Source organism: Gavia stellata, chromosome 10, assembly GCF_030936135.1.
Source record: "Gavia stellata isolate bGavSte3 chromosome 10, bGavSte3.hap2, whole genome shotgun sequence".
Lineage (NCBI taxonomy): Eukaryota > Metazoa > Chordata > Aves > Gaviiformes > Gaviidae > Gavia > Gavia stellata.
In genome coordinates this window covers 7,351,052-7,377,987 of record NC_082603.1, presented here as the reverse complement: position 1 = coordinate 7,377,987, position 26,936 = coordinate 7,351,052, and the positions used below count along the sequence as shown (strand labels likewise).

At 52.6% G+C, this 26,936-nt stretch overlaps 2 protein-coding genes across 4 annotated transcripts in view; both read left to right on the top strand.

The window, feature by feature from the left end:
* RXRG (retinoid X receptor gamma) overlaps positions 1-17,019 on the top strand; it is a 39,462-nt gene extending 22,443 nt beyond the window's left edge. For both annotated transcript variants that reach the window (XM_059821964.1, XM_059821965.1), the window contains exons 2-10: positions 5,165-5,424; positions 8,593-8,737; positions 9,410-9,589; positions 13,048-13,208; positions 13,947-14,076; positions 14,704-14,836; positions 15,597-15,688; positions 15,922-16,027; positions 16,872-17,019. In XM_059821964.1, the coding sequence (XP_059677947.1) occupies positions 5,165-5,424; positions 8,593-8,737; positions 9,410-9,589; positions 13,048-13,208; positions 13,947-14,076; positions 14,704-14,836; positions 15,597-15,688; positions 15,922-16,027; positions 16,872-17,019 (1,355 nt within the window). The remainder of the gene's footprint in view (positions 1-5,164; positions 5,425-8,592; positions 8,738-9,409; positions 9,590-13,047; positions 13,209-13,946; positions 14,077-14,703; positions 14,837-15,596; positions 15,689-15,921; positions 16,028-16,871) is intronic.
* Positions 17,020-25,277: 8,258 nt separating this feature from the next.
* LMX1A (LIM homeobox transcription factor 1 alpha) overlaps positions 25,278-26,936 on the top strand; it is a 43,665-nt gene continuing 42,006 nt past the window's right edge. Inside the window, exons 1-2 of one of the 2 annotated variants that reach the window (XM_059822087.1) lie at positions 25,278-25,353; positions 25,938-26,124. In XM_059822087.1, coding sequence (XP_059678070.1) covers positions 25,278-25,353; positions 25,938-26,124 — 263 coding nt within the window. Of the gene's footprint in view, positions 25,358-25,937; positions 26,125-26,936 lie in introns of both variants that reach the window. The other variant, XM_059822088.1, reaches the window with a different exon arrangement.

Below are 26,936 nucleotides of genomic sequence, written 5' to 3'. Positions count from 1 at the left end.
TTTTCATTATTTGAAGAGTTTGTTCCAGCTTTTGATTCTCTTTGACATTAAAAACAAAACTGTGAAGGTTGAAAGCATCATCATCTCTCGGCTTGCCAGGGATCTGCAGGTCTCGGGAGGTAGGATTGCTTTAGGCCTTAGTTGAAGAAAGACCCCAGTGTTTAACACTGATACCTTTCCTCTCGAGGCTTTGCTAGGTGTTAGAGCTGAAGGGGCATTAACCAAAACAAACTTGCAACCCATCTTGGTTAAATAGACAGTGTATGTAGGGCTGGGATGTTTCTGGTCTCTGCATTCTCATTCCACTTGCTGCTCAAATGTAATTGCTGAGACTGGTGTTCCCTGCCATTATTTGGGTGAAAATCAAGACAGCTTTATTGGTTGCAGCCTGGACGCTTCTCTCCCTACTGCCTTTGCCGAGGCATTTGGGGTCACTTGCGTGCTCTTGCAGGTAGTCTTTGCTTCCACGCCTGCCCCAGCGTTACCTGTGAAGTGCTCACAGCACAGAGGTATCCAAGCTGGCTTTATCGAGCTAGTGTTGGTCCTGGACCAGTTTAGCTGTGTTAGCCCAGACCTGACTGTTTAGCATTGGTGTGGTGGACCTGGAGCTTTGTGCTCTGCAGGTGCATCTGTCGGACACCTACGCATCTGCTGTGATGTTGACAGTGTTCATTTATTCCTCATTTTTGTGAGGCTATTCATGCAAGTTTCCCATCCCTGGGCTAGGATTTTGCTAAGGTGAAGGTGAAACAGGTGGAAGTGGAGTATCAAAGCTTTGTGTCCTTGCTCGGCTTCGGCGGCTGGTGGTTGAATGTAATGCTGTTGCTTATGTCCTCAAGGGCACTGTTTTCAAAATACAGAGAACTGAGTGGTTCTTAGGGTCTTCCCTCATTATTTTTTCTAATGTCAGCAGAGTTGCCTATGCTGACATTAGGTACGATCCTTATTCTGAATGCTAAAGCAACAGGATGGACATTGTGTCTGTGTGCACGCTTCCAACCCACGGCTGCTCTCTGCAGCAAGTGATGTGATACATTTGCAGAGGCAGTTTGAAACAGCGAAGCACCCAGAAGCAAGTTTCTTCTTTTTAAACTTTATTTCCTACAAAGAGAAGGCTGGAGTGTGTGCGTTTCTGTACAAGAGAGCTTGTGAAGAGTTGATTGAGGCACGGGGTTCTCTGGACACTGCATGTTTGCAGTGGAGACATCAGAGAATCCACACAAGGCAGTTGCCTCCTGTCCTCTCTTCCCCCGCTCCTCCAGGAGAGAAATAAATACAATATCAGGCTTCTCTGAACCTCTCTTCAGGAAACTACCTGTCCAAGCATTAATGTGGAGAAGGGAGACAGGGGAGAAAGACATAAACAGCCCCATTTGTGGATCGAAAATAAGCTGCTCTTGAATCTGGAGGAGGTGGTTAAAAGCAATAGCAAGCCCTGATGCTTGATGCAGGGTCTCAGCCGGTTTTCCCCAGCAGATGTGGGGGACCTGGCCAGTCTGGGAGCTGCATTCGGTGCTCGCGGGCAGGGGCTGTGCCAGCCGCAGAGCCCTCGCCTCCCGACACAGGGCTGCCCTCTGCTCCATGGGGCCCCGCCGCAGCTGGCTGAATCCCCGGCATCACTTGTCACCTCGCATTACCTGATGGACAGACTCCGGGCCCGCTTTGGCCTGTGTAAATGTCACCTGTGCCGAATGCCGCTGGAGAGGCGGAGGCGGGCGGCTGTGGCCGGCACGCAGGACTGAGTCCCATCTCCCCAGTCCCCCTGCTCTGTCCTAGAGCTGCTTCCCCACTGCAGAGCAGCTCCGTGCTGGTCCCGCTCTGCTGCCATGCTGATGTTTCTGTTCGTCCCCCAAATGATGGGAGAAAATACCTCAAGGAAAGCCATGCCATCCTTGTGAGCCCACAGCCTTTCTGGTTGCTTTCTGCTGGGAGATACGTGACACTGTTTTCAACCAAAATGAATCAGACTTGCAATCTCTGCTGTTTGCACTGTTCAAGCCAGCCTGGCTCCTTTAGACTGAAACAACTTTGAGGGTACTCAGCTCAGGGAATAAGTAACCCCAGTGTCAAGGATGCTTTGGCATGGCTCTTCCTGCACACCTTCTGCCAGCCGTGCAGATTGTTCCTCACACAAGCTGGTAACCTGGTAGCAGTCACATCTTACATCCCTCTCCGAGCACTCCAGCCTGAAAATGAGAAGCTGAGAGGATTATTTCTCCAGGCGTGGGAGGGTGCATTTCTGCTCCCTCGGGGACTGATTTGGCAAACTTATCCCAGGGAAGGACTGGAAGTCAAAGTTTGGACCACCTTGCAGGAGTGTTTTGCTTTGATTTTTTTGCTTGTTTGTTTCTGCTTTTCTAAATGGGGTTTGTATTACAGTTTATAACAGATGGATAAAATTGTTCATTGGTAAATAGAAAATTAACACTGATGGTTTTGACCAACAGGTTTGTCACAGCCTTGGCAGGACAGCGTGGCCGGGCACTGGGGAAACAAGCATGTTAACTCTGGTTTGTGTCATCAGAGCCTGGCTTTACACCTGTGTGCTCTCCAGTACATATTTTCATTTATCCATCTGTCTCCACCAGCAAACATGCCTTCACGCATTCATGCTTCCTGTTTGGTGTCTCATTGCTAGGGTGGGAGATGTAGGCACAAGCTCTCCAGGCTTCCTGGCTTCAACCTTTGATCCCATCCTGGGGGCTAGGGGATCCCCCTGCCCATAGCCCTTGAACAGTTGCTTTTTGGCACGGACACAAGCAAAACCATGGGGCTTGCCCTGGCAAGCAGTCTCCTTGGGTGAAAGCCTTGCTCTGGGTCCTTATAAAACTTGGAGCCTTTCTAAAGGAGAAACTTAGTGGTGACAGTGTTTCTGTAAGGTCTAGTGTAAATGCAAACTGTTAAATAACTCTCCTGGGAGTCTTTCCTTACTGGTTTCAATCTTCTGCGTGATACTTTCAAAATATGCCCTTTTCTGCGTTAATGGAAAAGGATGACGAATCATTCTTCTCCTTAGCTGTCCTGATGTGATAGATTTCTGCCCGATCTCCCCTTCAGTGGCTGATTTTCCAAGCTGAAGAATCCTCAAAGGCAATGTTGTTTATCTAGTTGTTTAAAGAGGCATAAGCCCAATTTCTTTATAAGTCTGTGCTACAGATGCTGGGGAGGACTGCATGCTATAGTGCCAGACTACTCGCAGGCAATGAAAAATGCGTTTGCTTTTTTCTGAAGCTGATAATGGCACAAGTCAGGATGCAGCTCTTAAGTCCTGGGAAACAACTGAGGTGCCTCTGTGAGCTGAGCGTTTAGGTAAGGTGGGGGCCAGGCAAACAGCACATCTTCTGCCCACTGCTAAAGCCTCTCCTGGCAGCTGTCTCTGGGGTGAAAGGCTTTTGCGCTTGGAAGCCATTACAAGGTAGGGATTTTGCTGTCTACTAACAGAAAACAGGCTGTGTGTCTCCATGATGGTGGCAGGGGGACGTGGGGCGAGTCTCTCCAGCAGCAGGCAGGAGCCCTGGCTCTGCCTCCAGACCGCCTTGCTGCCTTCAAGGCTTGTGCTGTTGTCATTGAGCTGGCTTCCTCTTGCTGCACATCGCTTTCCCACTGGGAGAATTGATCCAAAAAGCCAAAGCAAGAATTGACAAAGACCTTTTCTCCCCCTCCCTCTGCAGAATTAAGTCTGAAGTGGGTTGATAACGGCGGATCGAGTCCTCCTTGACTCTGACAAATGTCTTTAATGTTATTCAGCAAGCTGACCTTTTCCCGTCTTTATTGTGCATCTTCCCTTTGAATCAGATTTGATTGTTACTTCAGGTAAAATAACAAACACTGTCACGTAAATAACTTTGCAATAATGTTAAAAGGAGGAAAAAAACAAACAAAACACCAAAGCGCTGCCTTACTTGCAAATGCAATGGGAACAAGCATCCTCTGTGCCAGCCATGGAAAACCAACTGTGTGACCTTCCCACACAACATCTTTGCCTTGCTACTCCAGGGAATGATCTCCTGTGTTGAAAAACCAACAGCAAAACAATGGTTCATTGAAATGTTAACAACAGCTAATGTTAACTGGGGTTGGTGAATTCTAGGGGAGGGAGAAAAGGTCATATAAATCCTTAAAATACACCTAGATACCATAACCCATCGGGACTAATGGGCATTTGATGCCCAGACACCCTCTGAATATTTGAGACTGGTCTTATAGAAGACAGCGTTTAGGCCTTGAGTGAAGTGTTCAGCCTCAGAGACTGCTCTGAAGTGGCAATGATCAAGGTTATATTGATTTTCTATGCCACCTCTTCCGCAGCGCGGTTCATGGGCAGATTGATCTCATGGGGCTGCTGTGAGACTCAGTTTGGCAATGTTCACTGGAGGTCTTTAGCGTGGAAGGAGGAAACCCTCTTTCCCTGTGGCTGTGAGACTGTCTGCCCAGGGATGTCTGTGTGGCCACAGTCTCTGCTCTGTCTTGTACTAAGCGAAGAAAACTAATGGACAAAATATTTTGTGGGTGCCTTGTCCTGTCATCTGCATTGCTAGCATGTCATGGGCAGTTTCTGTCCTGCGTTGCTCCAGCTCGGGCTGAAGATGCTGGCATCAAGTTCTGAGAGCTGGAGGAACATGTGAAATAGCCCTGTGGAGACATAAGTGGGTGGGAAGGGGAAGAGCTGAACCACGGGAAGAGGAAGAGGAGCCTGCTGAGCATGATGCCTGAGCCGTCGCAAGGAGCAAAGGTGCTTCACAAGACATGGGGAGCATTTAGGGTTTCCAGCCTGGTTGGTGGGGATTTCATGGTTTCAGATGTGCACTGTCTCTAGAGCCAGCTTGGACAAAAGAAATGGGACCTCAGGGAGTAGTTCAGAGAAAACCAGCCTGAGGCAGGGGGGCAGTGGTGCCTTCTTCCAAGTCAACTGAGGCACCAAAGCAGTGAAGGAAGATTTGATTATTAAGTATTGTCTTCATAGTATGTTTTGTTGTTGTATGTAACTCTATTTCCTGTATCATAACCAATATTTTGCTCTTTCCCTTTATAGCGTAAGGCATGTTTGCTGGTTGGCTTTGAGCCTTGGCCAGCATCTAAGCTGACACGACCAAGGCTGGGCAGCTGATCTCTGTACAGTCAGCCTCGCTCATAGTGTATTTAATCTTTCTGCTTCTCCCTGTAGATTCCCCTGTTCATGCCAGCTCCACATCTGTGAGCCCGTCGTCAAGCCTTTCCACGGGAAATTCGGTGGACGGGCATCACAACTACCTCGAGGCCCCTACAAACGCCTCCCGGGCGCTGCCGTCCCCCATGAATGCAATCGGGTCTCCAGTGAACACGCTGAGCTCGCCGTACAGAGTCATCGCGTCCTCCATCGGCTCACACCCCGTTGCTCTGTCCTCAGCCCCAGGCATGAATTTTGTGACACATGCCAGTCCGCAGGTAGGCAGATGTGCACACTTGCTTCGCTACAATTCATGGTGTTCAGACTGGGTAAAGTCCCAAAACTTGAGGGAGTGGGTTGGCTGGTGGGGAGTCTGGTGTCTTTTGGCCACTTTGGGAGATCAGCTGTAAAGAATGATTTCCAGCATGTGAGTCTTTCTGCATAAATACCCTGGCACAGACACAGAGAAGGCACCTGTGTATATTTTAAAATACCCTGTACGATAAGGGGAGGGAGCTAATTCCCAGGTCTGTTCTCACTGTGGGTGCAGTCCAGTTCCCCGCCACTGCATCTATTGCAGTGTGTATAGTTATTTTACGTGGAAATAATGGGGATAGCTGCAGCACGTGAAGCATTCCCCTTCTTCCTGCAAAGGGATATCTGCTTTGTTTCATTATTTGGAAAGGAGACAGACTTTCTAGGGAGAGACAAATGTTAATGCTAAATGCCAGCCACATACTCTGTGTTGCATATAAACCTTGCCTGGGGAAAAATGAAGCGCTCCTGTCCTTACTGCCTGAGCTCACTCAGGTCCTGAGATTTCCTCTCCAGATAGCAGGGAGACCCAGATGTTAGGGTCAGTGCCTCCCCAGAGCCACAGATGGGCTGGGAGCCTCCTGGGATGGCTCTGTGGGACAGGAATGTGCTGCCCCAAGAGCCTGGCACCACCTCTGGCATGGCTGGGACCAAGGTGGCAGTGTGGAATTTGGACAGTGTGCTGAAATGTTCTGGGATTCCAGATCTAAGTGGAAATTCTGCCTTTTATTAACAAGACTTTGCGTTTTATTAGTGGGACCTGAACGTAGGGAGGGCTCAAGAGCCTCGTGGCTCCTGCTGAAGAAGCAGCGAGGAGACGGTCCCTGAGACCTCCCTGCCCCATACCCTGCTGCTACTCCGTGGTCTGTCTGAAGCTTTTCCTAGCACCTGCTACCGAGACTGGGAGAGGATGGTATGGGGAGGCCGCTGAAGACCTCTGAGAGAGTATAAGGGTGATTTGGCAGGTTTGGCTTACCTTTCACCAGCATCCTCAACTCCTGCATGGCTCTGGGCTGTCTGCAGTGGGCATGCTGGGCATCTTTCCTCCCCTTGAACCACCCAACTGTTCCCCATCGACCTGACAATATTTGTGCCCGTCTCATTCAGGGCAGGTACTTCGTGGTGGTGGAGCTGGTGGCAGCATTGGCTGCATGGAAGCCTTTCCTCTGGGGATGGGGATGCTCCAGGAAGTGTTTTTCCCAATCCAGGCACCATGCCAAGCTCCCAGCTCTGAGGAGTGGGTTTCAGTTGTGTTGCCTCTAATGCAAGGAGACAGCTGGGCCTTGGGGATTCGGCAGGGAGGCAGCTAATGGATTTGGGTTCAAGCAGTTGTCCCAGATATCATACATGATTGCACTTAACCTGCAGGAGTCAAGCTCTGAGGACGTTGATGGCTAAAACTGCCCCGTTCCCCCCACCCCCTCTCTCCCTGTTATTGTCTCAAAGTGCAGCCAGAGAGAAAGAAAAGGTGGTACCTGAGCTCTGAGTAACATTTGAAACCATAAAAAGTTCCTCCTGGCTCAGCATCTTGCCAAGAAGAAGTTTTCAGGGTAAAAAAGGTTGCTGGATACTTGTGGGGAGGAAGGGGTCGATTTCTCCTTTCCTTGGGTCAAGTTTAGATTTTGAAGCATTAGGATTTACAGCTGCCAGTGCCTGGGCTGGGTCTCTGCCGGGGGAGCAAACCTCTGTTCCTCTGGACAATTTTTCCCTATACACTTTTATTTTCCAGTGGGGCAAAATAGCCTGGCTCCTAATGTGGTAATTTTTGCTGGATAATTTGTATTTTCAATGTCATCAGAACTTTGAAGCTTTGAAAATGAAGGGACAGTGGTGAGAGAAGATGAAAACAGGCTTCACCTTTTCATTTTTCTAATGACATGTCAAAAAATCCCAATGGGATGAACCCTTCTTCTTTTTTGTTGAAATTCCCTGTGGAAATTATTATACTTTTTCATGGGAAACGGGCAATTTCTTGGAGCAAATTGAGAACTTGCAACAGCATGCATGGAATCTAGTGGTTTAGATGTTATGGAGACTGTAACGAAGGCTATAGCTGGATTTGCATCCAAAGTCTTGTTTTCTGTCCCTGCTTCTGCCCTCTTGCTGGGAAGAAGAACTTTAGCTGATAAATTGGGGTGACTGTTAAAAACAAGCTCGATGAAGAAACCATCCCCAGCCTTCAAAGCATGGCAATGGGAAAGATGATTTGATAGTGATTTTGGAGAGACATTGCTCTGCCCAGACAGCTTTTGACAAGACATGCTCAATGGCCCTTAATCCTCACTGCCCTGCCAACAACACCTCGAAAGCAAATAGCAATACAATGAAGCCCTGGGTAACATCAGGCTTTGGTCTCTAATCAATGTCGGTTTGTAACCTTTAACTTGCAGCAGCCATGAGCAGCTCCCAAGGATCTCAGCTGGGGGCTCTGGGCCGTTTGCCTGCATCTCACTGCAGCTGATTTTAGATGCTCAGCCTGCTCCCCTTTTTTTTTTAATCTGGCAACCCCAAATCTGCTCCACTCTCCAGCCTGTGATAGTGTTTGGGAACCTAAGTCCCAGGGAATGACCAAGACGGCCATGTTTTCATGTGTTTATGCAGATTTGCATACCACGAGGCAGGGAAGCTAACCCACTTAACACTTTTTTTTTCTTTTTTTTTAAAAACATCACAGTTTCCCTAGCCATGCAGTGGTGCAGGTTTAATTGCAACAAATCATCTGGCTGCAAAGCTTTTCCTTACTAAGCTGTTAGTGCTCGAGGCCACAAGCAGCCAGTGATCAGCGTCCTCTAATGAAGCAGGCAGGATCCCACCAGCCTTGTTGCTTGGAGGCTGTAACGGAGCAGCTGAGGGTTGCTGCCTGCCCTTTTCCAGCTCTGCTTAGTCCTGGCTTTGGTTTCAGCATCAGGGCAGGGTGAGAGGCAGTATCTGCTACCAGGCATCTGCTTAAACCCCTCCAGCTGGATTCACGGAAGGATGTCTGTCTGCCCATGGCAGCCCCATGGAGTTGCTGGGGATAAGCTTCTGGGACGAGCCCAGCAGGAGCAGCAAGGGAGGGGTCAGCTCAATTTGGGGATGGTTTCATTGAGGTGTGAGTCTCAACCTTCTAACCTGTCTTGTGGCTTCTGCAGCTCAATGTCCTGAACAATGTCAGCAGCTCGGAGGACGTCAAACCCTTGCCAGGTCTCCCAGGGATCGGGAACATGAATTATCCATCTACAAGCCCAGGATCCTTAGCCAAACACATCTGTGCCATCTGTGGGGACAGGTCCTCAGGTAGGAGGTTTTCTTTCTTGGGCAAGGCTTTGTGCAACAAAAACTCCCCTGATGCTCTGAAGGCTTGTGCAGGAGTGAACACGGCAGAGGCTCGCTGGGGCCATACTGGCATTGCAGGATTCGTAGCTGGGTCTAGCTTACCCAAGGGCAGGCTGTCTGTTTTGCAGATTAGTTGTGCTGTGCCCAGAAGAGAGCAAACGTAAAAGCCATGCTCTTCTCCCTTATGTGTATAATCTCATTTTACATTTTGTCCCTGTTTATCAAAGGTAAATATATCAAAATCACTGTGTTCTTACTTATCTGTGCTTTGTGTTAGCTGGGCTTTGGCTGTGCCTGAGTTTTCTCTCCTACCCCAAAGACCTGCAGCCTGGCCCTGCCTTGCAGACCCCCTCCCTAACAGTGCACCCCATTTGCTGCCTATGGCTTTTCTGCACTTACACTGCAGCTAAGATGTGGATCCACATCCTTCCCCTGGGATGCGGTTCTTCCTTGTCACAGGAAAGTGGTAGTCCTATAGTTTGACTGCTGCTGCTGGTCACTGTTCCTGCAAAGAGCCACTAAAGCCAAGTCAGTCGCCCTTTTTTTCACCTTTGGGGTGGTTCAAGCTTCTCCATGCTGGAGGGAAGTGCAGATGCCTGCCTGACCATTGATGGCCTCCCCTTGCCTCCCCAGGGAAGCACTATGGGGTGTACAGCTGTGAGGGATGCAAAGGCTTCTTTAAGAGGACAATCCGGAAGGACCTGATCTACACCTGCCGTGACAACAAGGACTGCCTCATAGACAAGCGCCAACGCAACCGCTGCCAGTACTGCCGCTATCAGAAGTGCCTCGCGATGGGGATGAAGAGGGAAGGTATGTGCGGGCTGGTGGAAGGAATGAGCTTATAGAAATTTTCCTTACATTCCTTAGGGTAAATCTGGCTCTTGGCGGCCCTCTGAGGCTGAAGCATTCCAAAAACCCACACTGACAGCTTCAGGGTATTTTTTACCTCATTTTGTAAAGGAAATGAGGTTGATAGGGAAGCTATTACACTGTATTTTTCTTCCCATCCCACCTAAATACACATACTGGTGACTATTGAACCTATTAACTGATTTTGACCCAAGCTTGCCTTTAGTTAGCGGCCCTTAACGGCCTGGACCCCGTGGACGCCTGTAAACCTCTGCTGTGGACAGCAGCCGGCAGTGAGGAGTCCTGCAGTCTGCTTGTCTCCTGTGTGAAGAGCAACCTCCGTTTTTGTTTTCAGCTTGCTGGCTTCATTTGTCACCACCTAATTCTTGCACTGGAAGATAAGGGTGAATGATTTATTTCTATCTTTTATTTTGTAGTTCTCTGTCATTTCCACTCTTAACCTCACCGTTGGAGATGAGCTCTGGTACAACTCGCATCCTGTGGCAGTTTTGTGCTGCAGGAGAGAGCTGTATGGAAGCAGTTCACGCAGCCTCTTCCATACTCCACGTGTACTCACTGCAACCCCCAAAGGACTGTGTTTCTGGCCCAAACCACCTAAGGTGTTGATCTGGAGCAGGATCTGACCTGAAGCAATTGGACTTGTGGACGTGGCATTGCGGGACATGGTTTAATGGGCATGGTGGTGTTGGGTTGATGGTTGGACTTGATGATCTTACAGGTCTTTTCCAACCTTAATGATTCTGTGATTCTGTGACTTAGAGGGATTTCGTACTGACTTGAAGGAAGCCTCCAAGTGCTGCTGAAGGCAACATGTGTCTGTGGTGGGTCCTGCAGCCCTGCCCCTCTGCCACACAGCTCTGGAGAGTGCAAAGGTCTTTGTAAAAGCTACCACTGAGTGAGTCTCTGCTGCAGGGAAAGGCAAGCCCAGCGGTACGGGTGTTTATCTGTCCACCTCTGCACCCTGCAGCTAGCTGCTTGCTCCTTGGTGGAACAAAGACCACTGAGGTGGATTGTCTCCCAAATTATACTGACAGATGCAAGGTCAGGTAGTGACAACCAGCACAGATTTTAAGCTGCTTTTTTCCAAGATAAAGTAACTGTGCCGCCTCCAGGGTTGAGTGCCAGCAGGCAGTGTAGCCCTTCCTTTTGGAGGCCACACTGTCCCCCTGCGGAGCACGCAAGCCGCTCCCTGCGCAGGAGCTCAGACTGTGCAGGGCAGACCCTGGGGAAGTGGCTGTAATGCTGAGGACAGGCTGAGCCTCATCCTGTTCCGTGTAGCATCATCAATGCTGTGCTGCCTCAACTGCATAGGGCAGCAGGGGACTGCAAAATGCCAAGCTTGAATCAAAAACCTAATCCCAGGCATGGCTCTTCCTTCCAGCTGGGTGCAAAGTGGTTCAGAGGACCAGGGCATCAACACAACTTCCCTCTGCAGAGCATGAAAATTTAAACCCCAGGATCTTGGTGGATCCTGTGGGGCTTTAGCTGCAATAGTCACAGGGGCTTTGCAGGAGCTGCAGAAACTGGGGGCAGATTGCAGCTTGAACAAGGAATCCTGGATGAGTTTGGGGGCTGAGTGATGGGACTGGTATTTCCTTGGCATATTCTTTCTTCCACTAAGATTTTGATGACTGCAGAAACACTTCCCTGGCTTCTTCCCGTCCATTACCCTAAAAAGAACAAATGCTTCTCCCAGCCTGTTGGCACGTATGTGCATCCCATGTTGCCCTCCCTCACCAGCGCCAGACTGGATGCCCCACTGAGCCATCTTCTTGGATGCTGCCTGTTCCCCAGCAGCTGGGATGTTCTTCCCAGCACTGCCTCCCAGCTGGGAGAAACGCAGGGAAGTGCTGAGCATTGCAAAGTGGTCATGAGTCTCAGTGCTGAGGAACCTCTCGTGGATTGGCCCCTCCCCTGAAAGCACCCTAACATAAGCCAAGGTAAGGCAAGGCTGATGCAAGGGTTTATTTCCTGACACCACTGCAAACAGCAGAGCTATAAAGATAAATGGGAAAGAAATCTCCTGATCCAAGTATCTGACCTAAAAGCTTGTCACATCCTTCTTCCAGCAGCACTTAACCTAATTGAGAAAATGGGGATCAAATTCTCTCGCAGGCTTGCTGTGAGCTGCAGGCTTGCTGAGCTTGTCCCTTCCTTGGTGTTCCCTGGTGCTTATGCAGGTCCCCTCTCCTCTTAAAGGACTTTTTATCCCTTGGCATTGGTGGTTTTCCCACTCCTCTGGATACTGACTGCCTGGTGCTTAGCTAACGGGTGAGGAAGCCATTAAACTGTTGAATAGCGAAGCCCCAATGTCTGCGTGGCAGGGGCCAGCTTTGCAGCCAGCTTCTCCCCCACTGAACCTTTCATTTCAGGTGTATAAATGCCTACAGCTCAGTACAGGCTGATTCTTTGAGACCAGGCCAGCTGCCTACCTGTCCCTTAGGGGTTACGGGGCACTTAGGGCCCCGGCCCACGCTCCTACAGGGCAGTGATGCTAGCAGGACTGCAGCAGGGCTGGTGTCTTGGGATGTTTCTCCCCAGCAATGAGCTAAACTGATGACACCTGCTGGTCACTTTCTTTTTTTTTTCTTTAGCGTTTTCCTTATTTTCCTTTGGGATTTCTCAAACAAAACCTTGCACCCAGGACTTCTATGGAGCACAAGGCTTAGCATACCGTGTACACATGTGCTACACCGACCTGTCCTCCACACACCCAGCAGTCCTGGGAGTTAATAGCTGAGATCTGGGGAGAATTTCGGTTACTCTGTTCCTCCAGCCAGCAGATATTTTGGAAAATGTCAGGGATGGGAGAAGAGAGTGAAGGCGTTGGGGCATTCAGAGGTGCTGGGAACTGCTTTCTAGCAGGGTGGCTTGGGAAGAGAGGTGGTAGAAGGAGAGGTGACACCAGGGCTGGGCCAGGCTGGGTAAGCGTTTGCTCAGAAATGAGGCAGGCAGCGTGTGGATCCAGCTGGGGGTGAGGGACCATCCAGCCCTGCTGCTGGATGCTCTGGCTGCTGTGGGACTGTTCGAAGCATGCAGCCAGCACAGCAAACGTCAGTGTCGGGGTGCTGGGTCCCTCCTGCCTCCTCCAGCGTCTAGTGACAGCCGAGTCCAGGCTGCCACCTGGAGGTATCGTCTCCTCTTTCCTCTACTCTGGAGCTTCATACCTTGGAAATCACAACCTTTTCTCAAATTTAGAGGCCACTGGTCTATAGCAACCACAAAATTATGGGGGGGGGGAGCAGATATTTTAATGGACATACATCTGAAATATCTATTTATTTTCTGTTCTCTCCCTCCTGAGGGGGGGTCTCATCCCTCCTCCCAGAGGAAAGGGGACCAACTGTGAGCAGGTAAGTGTTGCTGTGGGTGTAAAGAGTCACGTTTCTGTCCTGCAGCTGTGCAGGAGGAGAGGCAGAGGAGCAGGGAGCGGAGTGAGAACGAGGCCGAGTCCACAAGCAGTGGCAGCGAGGACATGCCCGTGGAGAGGATCCTGGAAGCTGAGCTGGCAGTTGAACCCAAGACGGAGGCGTACAGCGACATGAACACAGAGAGCTCAGTAAGGCGCACTAAAATCACTTGCAGCTTGAGATGAGAGCCTTCGAGGTGCGATTTGGAAAGACAAACCCCATGTGAACGGCTAGCATTTTGCAAGGGGTTTTTGCTTCACGCTGACTAAAAATCACCAACAATTTTTCTTTTGAAGCTACTCTGAATGACAACTAGAAAACAGCCTGTATGTTATTTTCCTGTATTTTTTTTTCTGGTTCCCTTTGGTTTCAATGAGTAGATAGGGCAATAGCTGGATGCTGGAGGGTCTGAGCCCTGTGCTGGCTTCCACAGTTGCACAGCCCTGGGCACTGCTTGTCTGTCCCAGTGACCACGACTGGAATGGAGCTGGACGCAGCAGGTTTACTGCTGTGATTTTACTGGTTTGGATAAAACTGCTGTTCATGCCCGTTCAGAGGGTCCTTGATGGCTTCTAGACGCGCCCCAGGGAGCAGGACTGCAGCCTGCCATGCAGGACTTGCTTTGCAAAGAACAGCAAGCAAACAGAAAAGTCTAGCAACCAGCTGATTTGTCTGGTTGTAGAGGGGATAGTAGTAATAAATACCTTCTCTTCCCAACAGTGCACAGCTGAGATTATTGGCAATTTGATTATTTTACTTGTGGCTCTTAGTATCGTTAATTTGATCCGATACTGTGTACAGTGTAGACAGTGATTATCAAAGATTTTACATTGACAAATTCTCCTCTTTTCCTCTGCTCTTTTCCTTTTGATATCACTCTTAATTAGACAAATGACCCTGTCACCAACATATGCCACGCGGCTGACAAGCAGCTCTTCACACTTGTCGAGTGGGCCAAGCGAATCCCCCACTTCTCCGACCTTACGCTGGAGGACCAAGTCATTCTCCTCCGGGCAGGTAACGTCCAATACCTGTGGCCTCTGGGGCTATACCTGGTACCCCCGTCCCTTCTCTGGGCTGTGTGCCGTGCCCACCAGGCTCGATGGTGAATGGGAGATCCTCAGCTGATCCATCCCTGCTGTCACAGGGCGAGCAACCCATCCTGAGCCATGATGAGCAGTTGGCAGAGGCTGTGGATGGGGCAGTAGAATCTGCTGTTTGTTCCCTTCTTCATGCAGACATGTAGGAGGGCTGGGGGTAGAGCGAATAAATGTGTCTTGTTAATGCAATTCCTATAACTGCAGAACTTGCTATGTGTGGGGCACATTAGTGTGTAATGTGCAAAATGATGTAAAAGGGTTGCTGATGCAAGGAATGTTTTTTTAGGAGTTAAGAACAGCATCTCCCCCCCCCCCCTTTTTTTTTTGGGGGGGGGGCACTTTGAGTGTTTTTCTGCACCTTCCTTGCTGCTGTTTAGGGTTTCCAACCCCTTGCAGTGTTGGCAAGGGTGCAGTTGGTACCTGGGTTCCCATCTCTCCTGTGAGCTGAGTCTGAAGCCAGCAGGGAGAAACCAGCTCTCCTGCTCCGTGTGGGACTGATTTTTTGCTGAACTGCCTCTTGTGTCCCGCACACCTCCTCTTGCAGGCTGGAATGAGCTGCTCATTGCCTCTTTCTCCCATCGCTCCGTGTCAGTGCAAGACGGCATCCTTCTGGCCACAGGCTTGCACGTGCACCGCAGTAGTGCTCACAGTGCTGGTGTGGGCTCCATATTTGACAGGTACGTGGCCTGTTTCTGTCATCCCTTATAGCGGTGGCCAGGCTGGCTCTGTCTCTCCCTTCTGGAAGGGAGACATGGCCTTAGTGAGAACTAGAGCAAACCTGTGGTGATTTGGGGCAGAACTAGCCCCTAGGAGGGGACACTTGACTGGCTTAAAAACCAAGAATGGGTTGAATGCACCTTGGAAAGGGATTTGCAGCTGCAGAAGCAGATCCTTGGTTGGGTGTGCAGGGGGAGGAATGTTTCTCTGCCTTCTCTAAGAGTTTGCCATAACTGGATCTAGAGCTAATACTCATCAACAAGAGCTTTAGCTGGCAAAGCCTTAGACCCCAACTTGCTCATATAACGACTGCACACATACTGTCCATGCCATGCCTGCTCCCTGCCTGGCAGGGCACTGCATACCACTCTTACACAACTGGCATGCGTAAGGGTGGTGCCCATGTTTTGCACAGTGAAATGCGGAGAAAAACCCATGCGGTTTTCGCCAAGTGAGCGCAAATTGTTCTCCATAGTCTGAACAGAGCAGAGGGCAGAGCAGAGCTGAGCAAACTGAGAACGGGAGCGAATTTGATGCTCAGGACCATGAATGCTGCTGATGCATATGTAGAAGAGCAGTGTGTGGCATGGCTGACCCTCAAAGCTGTCTCTTCCTGAATTGGGGATATTCCCAGCGCCTGTCCCAGATGCTTTTCAGCCCCCAGCCTTGCTGTCTGTACCTGTCTCTGATCATCTGCCCACCCATGTCCCACACATGCAGGGTTTTGACAGAGCTGGTGTCCAAAATGAAAGACATGCAGATGGATAAGTCGGAGCTGGGGTGCTTGCGAGCCATTGTCCTGTTCAACCCAGGTAAGTCTGAGGCCTGGGGCAATCCCAGGTGACACGCTCACTCTCAGCAGGTACCAGGCAGGAGGGCTGTGGCAGGGAGCACCAGGACTGCAGGCAGATTTGTCCCAGTCCCCGAGTGCATCATTGAAGAGAGCCTGAGTTCTTTCCCGCCCATGCATACAGTTACTCTGCTGGCAGTGGAAGGGTCTCCTCCGCAGTGATTTCTTCCCTACCTGTATTCTCTCCCTCGCCAGATGCCAAAGGTTTGTCCAGCCCCTCAGAAGTGGAATCGCTGCGGGAGAAGGTCTATGCCACGCTGGAAGCCTACACAAAGCAGAAGTACCCCGAGCAGCCAGGGCGGTGAGTGTCCCCAAGCAAGGCAGGCAGCTCAGGGCAGCACCATACACACCCTGGAAAGAGGAGACTGAGGCAGGGGTGTCTGCGCTAGCTCTGCCTGAGCCACCCTGGGCCTGAGCCACCAGAGCACAGCAAGGGCAGGACACCAGCCAAAATTGCCTGAGCAGCCCAGCCTCCGCAGGCCAGCCTCTCCTCTCAGTGCCCTAATCCTGGGCCAGAGCCTTTAGGGTGCTGGCGAGATGCAATTTTCTTACTTTTCAATCCAATCCTACCCTCTGCTGGCCAAGCTCTCGAAACGCGGGCAGCCGGGTCCTTCCTCATCCCCGCCAGCCAAGGGATGCGCCCACAGCACCTTCTGCTCTTTTTGGCTCTGGAGGTGGGGAGGGGGAGGCAGTCCGCCCGCTGCACCCCCTGGCAGCTGCGCCTCGAAACAGGAGGCAGCGGCTGGCAGAGGCACTGCTGAGTGGTTGCGCACCCTCTCTGGTGGCCCGGGATCTTTGAAGGCTGTTTCAAGAAGGGTTTAAATGGCACCATGGAGATGTAAGTCACTAGTTCAAGTCTTGGAGAGAGAATCTGCGTGTATCTTCTTTTTTCTATTTTTTTTTTTTTTCCCTGTGGAAGTTTTAAAAATGCTAAATTCTGTTTTGAAAAGATACATATTCCCTCCACACATGCGGACAGAAATGCTTATTTTGAAAGCGTAGGGGAATCTAAGACAGAGAACTCTCCCAGGCATTTTTGGGGAGGATTTGGGTTCTGCTCTCCTGAGCCCCTGGTGCAGGGTTGGGAACACATGAGAGCGGGTGGCCAGTGCCTCCCGCATGCCTCTGACTCTGCTCTCTTCCAGGTTTGCCAAGCTCCTCCTGCGCCTGCCGGCGCTGCGGTCCATTGGGCTGAAGTGCCTGGAGCACCTCTTCTTCTTCAAGCTGATTGGGGACACCCCCATCGACACCTTCCTCATGGAGATGCTGGAGACACCCCTGCAGGTCACTTGAGGGTCTGGCTCTACTCTGGCCAGACCCTGGCCCCCCATGCCCCTGCACAGGCTCCTACCCCTCTGCTCTGGGCCTACAAGAGCTCAAGAGATGTCCTCTGCCCTCCGCTCCTCCTCGGTGGGATTGTTGTGGTTTTGTACAGCTGTAAATCACCCCCTCTAACCCTCCATGGCCTGGCTGTGGGGGGTCACAGACCCTCCAACCAGCTGACCATTCCCCCGCCCTCATGTACAGATAATTGCTTTAAATTATTTTTTCACTCTCAATAAAAGCCAACAAAACAAATAAAATAATATATGAGAGGCACTGATTGGAGCTGGCAGAGCAGTGTCCTCTTTTGCTGCGGTCACAGGTTCAGCTTGGGATGGGGCTGAGGGACTCTCCAGAGACTCTTGGGCAGCCCAAATCAGGGCAGGAACATCGCTCGAGGATATCGCTCCTTGTGCTGATGGGCACAGTCCTCTGGCCAAGAGAGAACAGGTATTGTTGCATCTTGCTCCTGCTAAGGAAAGACCTGGAGAAACTCGCTGCTTTGAACCAGAACATTTCATTCTACCATCTTAAAAAAAACCCTCTTGGACTCTTTGAAATTTTGAAGTGATTTAAAAAGTGACTTTTTAATGTGCTTTTTCTTTTCTGAGCTAGTCCAGCCACTGAGGGAAGAATTGAAGTGCTTCATTTTGGTGCAGGTGGAGTATTTTGGGGTGACCCAAACCTGGCATGCTCATGGATAACTTTCATTTTTCTGAAGCTTCATGGATCCTGTTCTCAGGTTTTTTTTTTTTCCCCTCTGTATTTTTGCACTGGAAACAGGCTTTTCAACCCAAAATTTATAATCTCATACCTCCATAAGTGAAACCTGCAGAGAGGGAAAGCACAAAACACTCTAAGAAAACCTGCCTCAAAGGTCTGCCTGGTCTTTTCCCTGCTCAGATGGCACTGCTGGAGCTTCCCATTGCAGCCGGGCTAACCCGAGTCAAACGAGTTAAAGACATGAATTTGTTCAATACGCAGAGCTTATCCTGGTGGGAAAACGTCCTCCCAGGAACCCAGCAAAACTGCCTGTATTATTATTCATAAAACAGGTGTAGTGTTAAGTGATCTGCCCCTTCTGACCCTCTCAGCAGACAGTGCGGTAAGATGCAGCCGAGCTTCGTCTGTCCGCGTGACAGATTGCAACGCTGCCGCTCAGTGACTTGGGGAAGTTTGGGGGAAAGGAGGAGTGACAACAGGAAAGAAAGAAGGATAAAAATGAAACATTTTGTTAAAACTCCCACACGGGGACATGATTCATTCTCCAGTATTTAATTGTGAAAAGGAGGAAGAAAGAGAGAACCAAAAAGGCAGGAGAAAGAAACAAAAATCCAAAATTATGAAAACTCTAATTTTTTTTTTTTATGACACTGGAAAAAAGCAGGGAGAATTTTAAAAGAGGTGAAAAGCATTGACTAAGGGGCTATCTTTAATAGAAAAGATAATTTTCCATTAAAAGGGAAGTGTTTAAAGACAGAAACTATTCAACCTGCTCATTGTAAAACCTTTGCCAGAGTTTGAGAGACTGCACGCAGACCATGCTGGGGTGGTACCCACACCACGCTGCCGGTCAGACAAAGCAAGAGGTTACCTCCAGCCTGGCCTGCTACAGGCTTCCCCCTCCAAGAGCTGTGAGCTTCTAAGAGCTGGTCCCCAGCTAGCTGAGTTGGGGTTTCTTTTCAGATTAGAAAGCCCTGGGTTTCTCTTGCCCTCCCTGCTCTCAGGTTTTATGGTTTAAATCAAGGAGGTTGGCTGGCATTAGCAGGCTTAGCAAGAGAAGGGCTGCAGAAGCTGATGCCACCATGTGCTATTAATGCTCTTTGTTGAAACACATAGGGGAAAACCTGAGGGTCCTCACGCACACAGCGGACCTCTTGCTAAGATGGTGTCTGAGTGCTGTTTTGGAGCCTTGCAGCACTCAGTGTTTCAGCACTGGGGTGAGCTGCTGCAGCACAGCAGGCTGAGCCAGCTGGAGAGGACAAGATGCCTCCACACCAATAGTGCTGCCTCTTTCAGGAGCTCACAGGCTGTCCTCAGCACGTAGTTGTGGCAGCTGTGATCATAAATGTTTACATGGAGTGGCAACGTTGGAATTTAATTTAGCCAAGACATCCAAAAGTGCTTTGGGTCGTGCTCAACCCTCTCTGATACGGGTTTAACGTAGACAGAGTAATGCCTCTTGGTGACTTAATTTGAGACCATAATGAGGGATTCAGAGTCCCTGATACTCCACATTGGCAGAACAGCTCAACACATGGGCAACAGAGAGAAATAAACTGACAGCAGAGTGGGATCCATCACCAAGCCCAGATGGCCCTGCGCGTGCCGCTGCAGTCAGCGCAAGCGGAGCTTGCTAAGTCCCGTGCGCAATTCACCTCCCCTGTCTTGACACTGATCTCAGCCCACTGGCTGTGAGCAAATCCAGACCCCTGCCTGCAATATGAACAGTCACTTTTTGAAGTTGGAAGTGATGGGATATGATAAGTAAGGCTGGGGCAGCAAGTCTCAAAGGGGCTATTTGTGGCTCCTGGACACCCCTGCTCTGAGACCCTGGAAGGGTGGTCTCTGGGTTCTGGGCCACAAGGTCTCCAGGTTGCACTTTGAGCAGGGCTTGTCCTCTTTCTCCAGATACCTAGTGGCTTTTTTTGAAAATTTTGTGTGCTTGGTCATCTGCTTAACACACACCTCACCACACACTCCCCCACCCTGTGTCTGGTAGGGCAGCGAGAACATGAGTCGTGGAATGTGGCTTCTGTAAATGGGAGACCGCTTGCTCGTCTGAAAGTGTCACTAGTAGACAGCTCTTCTGTGCAGAGGAAAGAAGTCCTTGAACAACGGAGTTCTATCTGAAATTGTTGAGGACCTGAGGTTTGATGTGATCTCCTGGATTTGGTCCTAACCCTCGGATTCCTCATTCATGTTGTAGGCCTCTTACAATGGTGTCAAAATGCTGCCCAAAGAGCGGTGCTTCCCCTAGCCTTACAAAACATAGGGGTGAGTCTCTCAGACACCCCAAGAAGCAAACCCCACAACAGTTAGTATTAACTCAATGGTGTAGTTTTCCTTCGGGATGAATTGCTGCAGAAGAACATCAGCTTGGCATGGCTCGAGCTTACCCAGTCTGCAGCCCTGCAAAAACCTGATTTTCATAAAATGGTAGAAATCACGATCATGGATAAGCCAAAGAAAACTTCTATCCTTGCACATACATTCAGCCCCAGCTTGTGTGGAGTTATAGAAGCACAAAGAATTAAAAATGACACTGAAGAACTAAACAAATCAAGAAATAGCAAAGTTTAAGTCCCTTCCAATGTGGGCATTTTTCCTTGCAGACGTATGTCATGACGGTGCCTTCAAAATCCAGGCATCAGCCGCTTTTCAGGCATAACAAGGAGATCATAACAGGGTCCAGCTACCTGCCCTTCCTACTGAAACCTGGCTCCTCCTATCTCCTCTGAATTTTGCTCTTGCCAGATTCCAGTTGCTGAGTCTTGCCACCACTTTGCCTGAAGATCCTGTCATTGGTTTCCCCATGAAAACCCTCACAGCCTCCGATTAAGCTCTGATATTTTTTTCCTTTGCCCTGGGAATAACAAATAAACCAGGCTCTGGGAATGACTGGTGCAATGCTAAGTGTCATGTTCTCTTTCCCACCATACATCATATCTCATGAGCTTTCTGAGTTAGCAGCAGGTCCCCTCCACCATGGACAAGCTTTGTTTTTGTGCACAGGCCAAATGTTTCAAAGCATTTATTAATTCTGAGCTTCTCGCTCTGTAGTGCTCCATGGAGGGGACTTAAAAAAATAGTGGGTTTAGCCACTTATGATGAGGACCTCAGAAAATGAAAAAACCCTTCAACTCCATTGTTTGTGCTGAGCTGGATTTGTTTCCTACCCAGAAATCAAGCCAGTGTGCTTTCCTGCCCCATCTGCCTTTGGGTTCTGTAGTGGCTGCTTCAGTTTCTACTGAAGTTCAACAACAGCAGTTCTGGATTGGGAATAAAAAAAAATAAATCCCAAGCTATAAAGGTTTGATCTGTTTTGCGTTCAGTTCAGCTCTGGGCTCTCTGCTGAATTTAGTGGTTCACGGGCATGTCCTATAGACCTGAGATGACTTTCAGACGCCGACGGTGTGACTCTGAACTGAGTGCTACCACCACTGGCCTTTCCTCGAGGACCTCTTGTCTGGGCTGGGCTCTGGACTGCCTTCACCATCACACCTGAGCTCCCCTGAGATGCTCTCTTTGCTGCCTGGTTTCTCTGCTCGTCCCCTCTTGGTCCCTCCCAGCTCTCCGCTGTCCCATCAAAGGCCCAGGTGGGAACCTGGAGAGGCTGTGCTGCGTTAGTACCTCCCGGAGCACCAGAGGGTATGGGGAGGAGAAGGAGGAGGAGGAGGTGGAATTGCACTGATCAGGAGGCCCATGGGGCTCCCAGAGCTGATGGTGGTGGTGGGGTCAGAGAGGGTGGCTGGTAAGCAGCCATTTTATGGCGAGGTACATTGTGGTAGAAAGCATGCTACAAAGACAGAGAAGCCCTGATAAATCCCCAGGCGTTTGTCAGCATTAGTGGAGAAGGACCAGCCTATACCTACGCAAGGCCAGTGGCTGCCACCCCATACCTCTCTCGTCTCTCTCCCTATGCCCTCCGTGCGATTAGCTCTACCTGAGGCAGGCTTGGTTGGGGGGATTTCAGTGGTAAAGGGAGAGGATTTTATCACTCCGGGGATGTTGGACAGCGTTGTGGCTGTGGGCTGGTTTTGGCTTGCCTCTCTACCCAGGGCCAGCCCACCCAGCTGGGTGTGCAGCAGCTGATGCCTATAAAGGGCTGTGAGTGTGGCAGGAGGGAGAGGGTGGTGTGGAGCGATGTCTTTGTGTGATGGGCAGTGCTTTGTTTTCTGGGTCAAGTTGGCTCGAGGCATTAGACACCCTGATGATGCTAGCTGGCATCATGATGCCCAGTGCCTCCTGTCCCAAGGGAGGTGGCTGGAGTGTGTGTAGGGAGCACAACTCATCATCATCATCATCATCTTTGGTCTCCTGTGTGCCTGCTTCTGGGTCTAGCCCTCCCCACTCCTGTGTGGTTCTGCATCTGCTTTGCTGGGCAGAGTTAAGGGGATGTTGGAGGCTCCCTACCGTCTAGGACCATGTCTGGTGCTGTGACTGTGGTTACCCACCATCGGAGCTGAGTCTTGCTGACCTCCCTCCAGCAGTGAATCGCAGGGACCTGCTGATCCACCCAAGCTCCTCAGCACAAAATGTGAGAGCTGGGCAATCCCAGTGGGTAGGCTGTTGGGGGAGATGTGCTCTTCCAACACTGCAGGTTTGTAAATTTGGTAGGCAGCTACTGTTTAATACTGTTTTTCCCAGATGACCCTGTTTTTGTAACACCTGGCTGTCTGCAGACCCTACAGCTTAGAAGGAGAAAGCCTAGTCCTGCTTCTCCTCTGGTTTAACTCTCTTCAGCTGCTGATGCTGTGGGCTGCTGCACCTAATTCAGCCCTGGGTGAGCTAATCATGGAAACCCTGGCCCTCAGAGGATGCAGCGAGCTGGCTGAAATACTCCCCCCAATCTTTTGTAGGGCTGTTGCTCAAGGTGAAGGTGTACTTTGGGAGGAGAAGGGTGAAATTGCCAGGGGACCCTGTAAATGTTATCAGTGAGGGAGTTTGGAGAGTGTTTGTTGCATGTTTTACTGGTTCACCTGGTGACCATCCTTTGCACAAGAGAGGGTGTGGGAGCTGGTATGTAAATCATGGGCAGCAACACCCTGCTGCAGACCCCTTGGTGTCATGCACTGGGCCCATCCCTCAAACCTGATCCTTCATAGACTGAGCTGGGAGTTGTGCACAAGAGCTGTGAGGTAAGGCAGTCTCCAGACCCCTCCTCACCTGGAGAGGAGGAGGAGAGGGAATACCATGGCGTGACAACATCCAGGGGGGTAATGACTCCCTCCCAGCTGTTCCTGTATCTCTGAACAGACCAAATCAGGTGGGCAGTCTTGAGTATATAAGCAAAGTGCCCTGTACAGGGTCACAGCTTTTAGCAGTGCTGAAGGATGGTATTCTCACCCTGTGGGGCTGGCCCCTGGCTGTGTAAGGAAAATCATCTGCCCTGCACAGCTCTGCAGCCGGGATGGGATGGCTGTGCTGGTTTGCACAGGGAGGAAGAGCAGCATGCAGTGTCTGGAGCTCCTGGTCACTCTGCAGTCCTTGCTGGGCTGGCGTCTTGGCAATGTGGCTCCGATAGATCTGGCAATCCAGAAACCTGGCTGGAGCTGCTTGGAGACCTTCAGGAGAGACAAAGACGGAGGCATCAGTGCCTCCCTGCTGCAGCTCAGCCTTCCTGGATGTGAGGGATCAGAGCTGTTTCATGCTGCCCTGTGCAATGGTACCAATGCTTTTGTGCCCAGGCTCCCAGTGTAGTTATACTGGGATACAGTGGGGCTGTCCTAGGACCCCACTTCCCTCTCCCAGGGGATTTTGACAGGGTGGTGATCTACCTGTGCTAACCTGTGGCCTCTCTCCTTCCTACAAGCTCCCAAAGGACATGACCTTGGTCCCTGCATCACCCACGTCATCTGGGCATGGGGAACGCTCGGTGACGAGGACGCCCCACGGAAAGGCTGCGAGCGCTCCTGCCCCGGTGCCAAGGTCACTGGTGAACACAGGAGGTGAGGCCCCTAAAAACCTCCCATCCTCCACGGGTCTGTAGCGGGTCCCTCGCTGCTCTGCAGCCGTTTCTCCCCCTCCAGCTGGAGAGAGGGGATCCAGCCCTCCTCCGTGCCGGGGGACGCCGCGGCCCCTCTGCCCAGGCTGCTCCGGCAGCGGCCGGTACGCGGCCCCGGACCTGCGGGGCCTGTGGACCTCCCCGAAAAACAGCGAAGCCCCTGCCCCGGGCAGGAGAGCCGGGCGGGACGGGAAATCGCCGGTGCAGAGGGAAGGCTCCAAGTTTCGGCTTCCCCGGCCGGGCAGGATCTTTCCTCGGCGGGTTTCCCCTCCCCGAAACCGAAGCGGTTTGGCGGAGCCGGAGCGGCGCTTGCCCGGGGCCGCCTCCCCCTGCGGCTCCACGGTACCGGCGCCCGTAGCGGACCGGGCCCTGCTCGGCGCCAGCGATCACTGGCGACGAGCCCTCGGGGCAGCTCTCCGGTTTTGGGGTGGGTTTTTTTTCCCCCTCCCTCCCAGCACACATTTTCCATAACTACTCCGGAGCGGCGGGAGCGAGGCGCCCGGGGCGATGCGTAGCGCGGGGGAGCGCATCCCCGCCGGGGAGCGCATCCCGCCGCGGCCGCTGCCTCCCCGGGCCGGGGACCGGCCTTCCCCAAAAACTCCCGGTCTGGGCTTCTCCTGCAAGGGGGAGCTGATTTCCAGCCGGTTTCACTACCGGGAGAGCCGCGGTGGCGGGGCACCACCCTCCACCTTTTTTTTTCTTTTCTTTTCTTCTTTTTGGCTTGCTTTCTAAGAAAGGAAAAAAAAAAAAAAAAAAGCCAGGGAGCGGAGCTGGGGCTGCCCCGGCGCCCTGCGGGGCGGCCCGGCCGTGCCCCCCGGAGCCGGGAAGGGCCGCCGGCCCCTCGAGGCGTGGCGGGGCCGGTGCCTGCAGCCAGGCAGGAGAGCGGGGAGGAAACTTATTTCGAGTGGGGTGGAGAGGGGAGGGCAGGGCAGGGGGTGGGGGTCGGGCAGGGAGGTATCAGCTCCAGGAAATGTGCCTTGGCAGCAGTCGGACGGGCGCTTCCCCGCAGGTTGGTGCGCTCCGCTCCGGAGCCGTCCAGGGCGCCGCCGCTCTCTCCCCACCCCGGGCAGCTCCGGCGGCGGGGAGGCCGGGGGAGGCCAGCCCGGGGAGGCAGGAGCCGCCGCAGGACCCCCCCCGGAGCGGTGGCTGCGGACACCTCTCCCGCCGGCTCCCCGCAGGAAGGCACCGCCCGGGCCGCCCCAGGTAAGCGGCCGAGCCCCGCCGACGGCAGCCCCGCATCCTCCCCGCCCCGCTGCCGCGGCGGGCCCCCGGGGCCGGCCGCCCCCCCACGTCGGGGCCGCGGGGCTGGTGGGTCGCTGGCCCCCGCCCGGGGGGTCCGGGGGGTTTCTCCCGCCCGGCGGCAGGGAGGGAGGGAGGGGAGCCCGGGCGGGGAAGCCCCGGCCGGGGGCGGCGGGGCCGGTGGCCGGGCTGAGCGCGGCGTGTCCGGGCTGTGTTGGCAGGCGGGCGGCGCGGCCCCCCTCGCCCGGCCCGGCTCCCCACCATGCTGGACGGGCTGAAGATGGAGGAGAGTTTGCAGAGCGCCCTGGACCCCGCGGCCCCCTTCTCCTCCCTGCTGGGTAAGTCGGGGGCACCCCGCTCGCCCTCCCGGGGACCCCCCCCCGGGTGCGGCACGGCCGGGCGAGCTCCGAGCGATGGGCACAGGGGGGGCCGGGCGGGCCCGGGGGCAGCTTTCCCCCCCGGCTCGTTCCTGCCCGGCGCCGCTCCCGTCGCCCGGGCAGTGCCCCCGGCACCCGCCTCCCCCCGCTCCCGTTTCGTTCCGCGATTGCATTAAATTGTGTGTACCCCCCCCCCAGTGCAACGAAGGCCTTTCCGTCGTATCGAACAATAAGTAATTTTTTTTTTCTTCTTCGTTTTAATATCGGTTTCAAACAATCGCCCTCTCTCCGAGCTGCGGCTCCGTCGCCGCCTTTTCCAAGAGGAACGAAATTGGGAGCCATGTCCCCCCCCCCGAGCTTCCCTAAGGCACAGGTTCCCCCCCGGATCCCGGAGCAGCGCCCCGCACACCCGCGGCCCCCCCCGACCCACCAGCCTGCGCAGGGGAAGCGAGAGCAGCGGGATCCTCCGTCCATCCCTCGCCCGGTCCGTCTCCCCGTCCGCCTCTCCCTCCACCCACCCCCTGCCCCCGGGTCCTTCCCCGCAGGCAGAGCCGCGACCCCCAAGTCGGTGTGCGAAGGGTGCCAGCGAGTTATTTCGGACCGGTTCCTGCTGCGCCTGAACGACAGCCTGTGGCATGAGCAGTGCGTCCAGTGCGCCGCCTGCAAGGAGCCCCTGCAGACCACCTGCTTCTATCGCGACAAGAAGCTCTACTGCAAGCTGGACTACGAGAAGTAAGTGCCCCCCGGTAACCCCCCCTCGCCCCATTCTGCTTCCACCGCCTGCAAAGCCCCAGCACCCTGCCGAAAGCGCGGGGGGCTCGGCGGCTCCCCGGCTCCCCTGTCCCGTGTGTCCCGAGAGGCGGCAGCTTCACTCCGCTGCGTGGCGAGTTGTGCTTCTCCCCCGCAGCCTCCTCACACCCCCGGTTCTCCCCTTTTTTGAAGTGTTTTGTTGCGCTCAGTTTGTGCCTTGGGAACTTAGGAGCCGTTTGTCGGGAGCCTGTGAGACCCCCAGTAACGCCAGGGCTGCGGAGGGACGGGGCCAAGCGTTTTCCCAGCTCCTCTGGCTTTATTTTCCTACTGAGCGTCTGCAGGAGGAATGTTATATCTTCCCTGACCTGGTCCTGGACAGAGCTATTTTCCTAATATCCCCATAGGAAGGGCAATGCTTTTGCCCCCCCCCGGTTGGATGGGAAACTGAGGCACTCAGCAGGGACCAGGGAAGGCCCCGCTGAATTTGGAGTGTTTGCGGTCACACGCTGGAGGCTTTACCCGCGTCTGGGGCTGTGATGGAGCGGGAAATTGGATGTAGCTGGTTAAAGCTTCCAGCCCTGACGCTTCCCCTTGGGCAAGCGTGGGGCTGGGGAGGGAAAGACAATGAGAAAATTACTTTTCTTTTTTTAACGAAGAACCTTTCCATTGAGAAGAGGGAGAAGGCTGTTGAGTATTTCCTCTCCTGCAGCTGCTTTCGTTTTTTCCTGCTCATCCCGCTCTTGCCGACCCTGCCAGACCCCCGCTCCCTGGCTGGGTTTCGGAGCCGTTAAATT